The following is a 6,000-nucleotide window of genomic DNA, read 5'->3' as shown; positions in this document are numbered from 1 at the left end:
GAGTAGCTGGGACTACAGGCGCCCACCACCTCGCCCGGCTAGTTTTTTGTTTTTTTAGTAGAGACGGGGTTTCACCGTGTTAGCCAGGATGGTCTCGATCTCCTGACCTCATGATCCGCCCGTCTCGGCCTCCCAAAGTGCTGGGATTACAGGCTTGAGCCACCGCGCCCGGCGCTTCATTCCATTTGTAAGTTGTCACAGATCTAAATGTTCTTCTTTCATTTTAGCAATCATTTCTAGACTATCTGCCAGTCACAGACATGAAAGCACAAAATATGATATATAATAAATGTATGTTCAAGGTACAGCAAAAAGTTGTGGCAGGGATAAGAGGTAGTAGAAAGAGATGTTAGGTGCCTCAGGTCATCCCTGAGGAGTGTTAAAGGATGAATAGGTGTGTTCATATGTGTACAAGAAGGACATGCTTGCATTTCCTATGGAAAAAGTTAAGGCAGATAGCTTGTCATGTTTTGAAAACTTCAGATAGTTTAATATTGATGAAACATAAGGTATAAGTAGAAGATGAGATCACAGGAAATCAGGTTATTGAGGAAGGGAAGGTCCAGTCATGATATACAGTATCTGCTCTGCAGAAGAGTTTATATTTTGATCCATCAGGAGTTTTGTTGCCTATTTAAGCAGGGTGACAGTGACTGTAGAGGATGATCGTTTGGAGAATAGCAAGACTGGAATAAGAGACAAGGAAAAAGCATTTTGTATTGTTGGGACAGGATACTGTGAAAAGCCCTAAAATAGATAGTGGCGATGGGAATGAAAGCAAAAGGGTAGATTCAAGGGAGAATGACATATAGACAGGCCTTCAGGAATGATGAAAACTCAAGGAATTTTTTCCCCCGTTATACAGAACTTTCCAATATTACTTTAATGGTGAGGAAAAAAAAAACCCACAAAGTTTCAGTAGAGACAGAGAGACAGATAGGTCTTTAGAATTCAAAGAGACCAGAGGAATTTTTGTGGTTTTCTGCATTTGTTAGGTTATTTTGGAGTGTATAGAGCGGAGAGAAATCATTGGAATTTAAGCTGTCTCTGGAACATACACATACAAAGGCCTGTAAATCTGAAGCTTGAAGAAGTGCAGAACTAACACGGCTGCAGATGAAGGTTTGGACATAATCATCATAAGGAACGTCAGCTAGGATCTAGGATGAAGGCTGGGACACTGTCTGTCTTGTTCACTACTGTACCTGCATCCTGCGCAAAGGAAACACTCAACATATTTTTGCTAACCAGTTTAAACATTGAAAATTGATGAGATTGCTTTAGAACGAGGGCTGAGGATGGAGGAATTAACTCTAGAGGAAATTTGAACATGGTTATTACCTTCAGCCCAGTGGGAGGTGAGTCCTGGGTGAGATATAGAAGCCAAAGACAGATAGCCAGCTAGATAGTGTGTAGTGAAATCTCTAATCCAAAGGAAGGGAGCTAGGCAAAGAAGAAGTCCAGGTATGAAACCACTGGGACAGAGTTTGAGGGGACATTGTGGACAATGGTTCAGAACGGATATGGGAAGTCAGGTCTTCAGCACAGTGGAAGAATACTTTGTCCAGTTTCTTCCACATAAGGCAAAGTCATGCCAAGGATTCTGAGATCCTCTGAGGCAGCTTCAGAGGAGACGGGTTAGAATGAAGGACAAAGAAAGGGACTGAAATAAGAATGAATTAAGATTATTATAGATAGTAGTAATAAGATGCTGTATGTGTGTGTTTCAGCAATAACAGCAGTGATGTCAGGTTATTCTCATGCATTTTTTTTTTTTTTTTTTTACTTCTAGGCTTGTGAGAAGGTTGGCATGCAGATCCCTCGATTCTGTTATCATGAAAGGTTGTCTGTTGCTGGAAACTGCAGGATGTGCCTTGTTGAAATTGAGAAAGCCCCCAAGGTACTTGATACCTAAAATTCTACACCATGCTGTAGAAGTTAGAAAACTTTCAATCTTGCAGCAAACTTTATTTAGAATCAATATTGTAGTGGATAACCTAGCCCTCTTTATTTCTATCTATAAATTTAATTATTTTGTACAATTGACTCTCTTCATTTCAAAACTGGGAACAAATAGATGGAAGTGCTTTAAAAACACATGTGCCATATAGTTGTAATATATCTAGAAATTAAAGGTGATTTATAGCTGTCATTATTTCCAGATGGCTGTATAATATAAAACCAGGATGTAGAGTTGCCAAGTAGCAAATTAAAAGTGCTGATGCCCTGCTATTTTTAGTAGAGAAAAGGGTTGCAGGGAAGAAGTTCACTTTGAGTAGTTTAATTTCATTTTGGTGTATGCAATTTTTTTTTTTTTTTTTTTGGGACGGAGTCTCGCTCTGTCGCCCAGGCTGGAGTGCAGTGTGGCCGGATCTCAGCTCACTGCAGGCTCCGCCTCCTGGGTTTTCGCCATTCTGCCTCAGCCTCCCGAGTAGCTGGGACTACAGGCGCCCGCCACCTCGCCTGGCTAGTTTTTTTTTGTACTTTTTAGTAGAGACGGGGTTTCACCGTGTTAGCCAGGATGGTCTCAATCTCCTGACCTCGTGATCCGCCCATCTCGGCCTCCCAAAGTGCTGGGATTACAGGCTTGAGCCACCACACCTGGCCGGTGTATGCAATTTTTTTATTCAATAGTGTCTGCTAGTCAAAGCAGTTTTTTGGTGCTCTGTTTCAGAGCAGAATAAAGCATTGCATTGACTATTAGAATACACCTAAAAACCAGGATGTTTTATTTCTGGGATAAATGTAAAGTACCAGGTCGTAGTATTATGAATAAAAATTCAGTTTTAAAAAATACCCTGTTCTTTGCCTGTTATCAAATGTATAATTTAATTTTTTTATATAATTTAACATTTTTATATATTGAGTTGCTTGTAATTACAAATAAATACAAATACACTTTTTTTTTTTTTCATTGAAATCCCAGGTTGTAGCTGCTTGTGCCATGCCAGTAATGAAGGGCTGGAATATCCTAACAAACTCAGAAAAATCCAGGAAAGCCAGGTACTTTATTGTTATTCAACGTAGTACCCTTTCATAAAGCAGAAAATTACACTTTTTGGTATTTGGACCTTCCCATAGATTAAGAATTTAATATCAAACTCTGAAGAAGTTGGTGTGCTTAGCTTCTAGGAGCAATAGAAGTGAGTACTACATAGTAGAGGAGGTCAAGTCAGGAGTTTATGGTATTGAGCCTTAGGATCAGCATTAAAAATCCTTGTTTAGTAACTTGCTCAACTTATGATGAAGGGTTAATCTGGACTTATTAAGCTATTACTATATTGTACTGGGACTGCTTGTGTTTGTTTTTATTTTGAATTAATGTGAATATTTTCTGAGGACCATTCAGCAACTTTTGATCATTTGGTGGTGTTAAAAGTTACAATTTTCTTTATTTTTTGAAACGAGGTCTCACTGTGTTGTCCAGGCTGGTCTCGAACTCCTGGCCTTAAGTGATCATCCTGCCTCAGCCTCCCTCCCATAGTGCTGGGATTACAGACGTGAGCCACCAAACCTGACCAAAAATCATAATTTTCTATGTTCTCTAATTATACTTTATTCTAGGCTCCTCTAAGCATTTTCCAGATTGTGTGTTTAATACTACCAGAATGATAGGAGGATCACTTGAGCCCAGAAGCTCGAAGCCAGCCTGGGCAACATAGCAAGATCCCGTCTCTTAAAAAAATATTACCAGAATGATAGATAATTGGCATTTCTGATACTAAATGTAAAATTACTATTAATTGTATAAAAAAATACATCTATAAGGGTTGTTTAAATGACCTATAGGTGGGCCTGGCACAGTGACTCACGCCTGCAGTTCTAGCACTTTGGGATGCCAAGGTGGGAGGATCACTTGAGGTCAGAAGTTCGAGATTAGCCTGACCAACATGATGAAACCCTGCCTCTATTGAAAATACAAAAATTAGCCAGGTGGGTTGGTGGGCACCTGGAATCCTAGATACTTGGGAGACTGAGGCAAGAGAATCGCTTGAACCCGAGAGGCAGAGACTGGAGGCTGCAGTGAGCCAAGATCGTGCCATTGCACTCCAGCCTGAGCAACAGAGGGAGACACCATCTCAAAAAAAAATAAAGTCTATAGGTCATTTTGAGTGACAGCAGTTTATGTCAGTGTGTGTGTATTTGAGAGTCATTTTATATGTTACAATTTTCATACAGGGAAGGTGTGATGGAGTTCTTATTAGCAAATCACCCACTGGACTGTCCTATTTGTGACCAGGGAGGTGAATGTGATCTGCAGGTATGTAGTAGAATTCTGTCAATCTTTTTGGTTGTCTCAGATTTTAATTTTACTAGCAGCATTCAATTGACTATTTAATAATCTACTTAAGGACCAGTCCATGATGTTTGGAAATGATAGGAGCCGATTTTTAGAGGGGAAGCGTGCTGTGGAAGACAAGAACATTGGGCCATTGGTAAAGACCATCATGACAAGATGTATACAGTGTACTCGCTGCATCAGGTAACTTTTTTTCCTTTTTTCTTCTATTATAGAATATCATTGTATACTTAATAGTCATAATTTGATGAATAATAACATTGGAAAGAATGGCTACTTTTGTTGGGTGGGAGAAGAGGGATGCTGTTTTTGATACACCAATAAAATCAGTTCACTTTCGTTTAGTACCAACTTCAGGTGGTTTAAAAATTAAAATCTGTAAGCATTTGCTTTCACTCATAACTTGCTGAGTTGTACACATATGATTTGTACAAGTGTCTGCATGTGTGTTACACCTCAATTAAATGTAAACATTTCATTGTTTTTTTATTCTAGGACTGTGCTCACCTTTGAAAATACAAAATTTTTTAGTGTTTTGAAAATCATCTCTTTGTGATCATGAATAAGGAAGGAAATAATTTTGCTGGACTTAACCATTGATGGCACATTTTTTATCTTGTAGGTTTGCAAGTGAGATTGCAGGAGTAGATGATTTGGGAACAACAGGCAGAGGAAATGATATGCAAGTTGGCACATACATTGAAAAGATGTTCATGTCTGAACTGTCTGGGAATATCATTGATATCTGCCCTGTAGGTGCCCTAACCTCTAAGCCCTATGCCTTTACTGCCCGGCCTTGGGAAACAAGGTATCTTTGTATTTTATGACCATTTGTTTTTTGTCCTTAATTCATTACTATTCAAAAATGTATTAAGGTTCATTTTCTTCCTGAGTTTCAGTTGTTTTGGTCTGTTGACTTTTTGTTTAAGTAAAACTCTTTAAATAGAAGGTAAGTAGTTAGAATGGATTGAACCTGTGCAAATTAACTGTAGTTTTCTTGGAAATTAATTCTAAAGTACTCAACCACAAAATTATTTTTTTCATGTGTTCTTCCAAGGAGTTTAATAGTGTTGATATTTTAAATTCATATTGTTGTTGTTTATTAGTTTTCAACTATGAGGAATGTCATGTTCGTTAACCAGTTTCTGCTAATAGACATTTAGCTTGTATATTTCTTTATGATTACAAATCTGTAAAAAACATTGCTGTTTATAAATTTCTGTGTATATCTCTCATTCTCCTGATTAAACCAAGAAATGGAGTAGATAGATGCAAGAGGTGTGAATATTTTTAAAGTTCTTAAAGCATAACAAATTATCTTTCAATTTTAAACTTTATGTTTTTCAACTTTGGGATTTGGCTTTTTGTTTCCATATAATTTCTATGTCCTTACTGAGAATCTCTACTTGCTGATTCGTGGTTGTCATACATCCCCTTCAATTTTTAAACATTATTTTCTTTGGTTCTTTGAATGTATTTTAATATTCTTGGTTTTATTTTTAAGTGAGGCTTCTTAGGAGTTCCCCTGTGTCTGCATAGTTTAGTAATCAGGTATAATTATACTTCAGACACCTTGACCTAATACTAATTAATTCTTTGCCAGTGAATCTGTATGTGGATGGAGGAGCATATTCAAAGTTCAGGCTGTTTTCAAGTCTGCCCAGCTATTACTTTGCACTGGGCCCTGTGGGTCTCAGTGT

General features: G+C 38.0%; 1 protein-coding gene across 2 annotated transcripts in view; it reads left to right on the top strand.

Annotated features, from left to right (window-relative positions):
- NDUFS1 (NADH:ubiquinone oxidoreductase core subunit S1) overlaps positions 1-6,000 on the top strand; it is a 40,948-nt gene that overhangs the window by 12,570 nt on the left and 22,378 nt on the right. The window contains exons 1-5 of one of the 2 annotated variants that reach the window (XM_026454614.2): positions 1,780-1,900; positions 2,927-3,003; positions 4,180-4,261; positions 4,353-4,483; positions 4,923-5,108. In XM_026454614.2, coding sequence (XP_026310399.1) covers positions 1,811-1,900; positions 2,927-3,003; positions 4,180-4,261; positions 4,353-4,483; positions 4,923-5,108 — 566 coding nt within the window. In that variant the 5' untranslated portion in view covers positions 1,780-1,810. Of the gene's footprint in view, positions 1-1,779; positions 1,901-2,926; positions 3,004-4,179; positions 4,262-4,352; positions 4,484-4,922; positions 5,109-6,000 lie in introns of those variants that run through there. The other variant, XM_023219408.3, reaches the window with a different exon arrangement.

Source organism: Piliocolobus tephrosceles, chromosome 11 (genome assembly GCF_002776525.5).
Source record: "Piliocolobus tephrosceles isolate RC106 chromosome 11, ASM277652v3, whole genome shotgun sequence".
In the NCBI taxonomy this organism is placed as follows: Eukaryota; Metazoa; Chordata; class Mammalia; order Primates; family Cercopithecidae; genus Piliocolobus; species Piliocolobus tephrosceles.
This window is presented reverse-complemented; position numbering and strand designations above follow the sequence as displayed.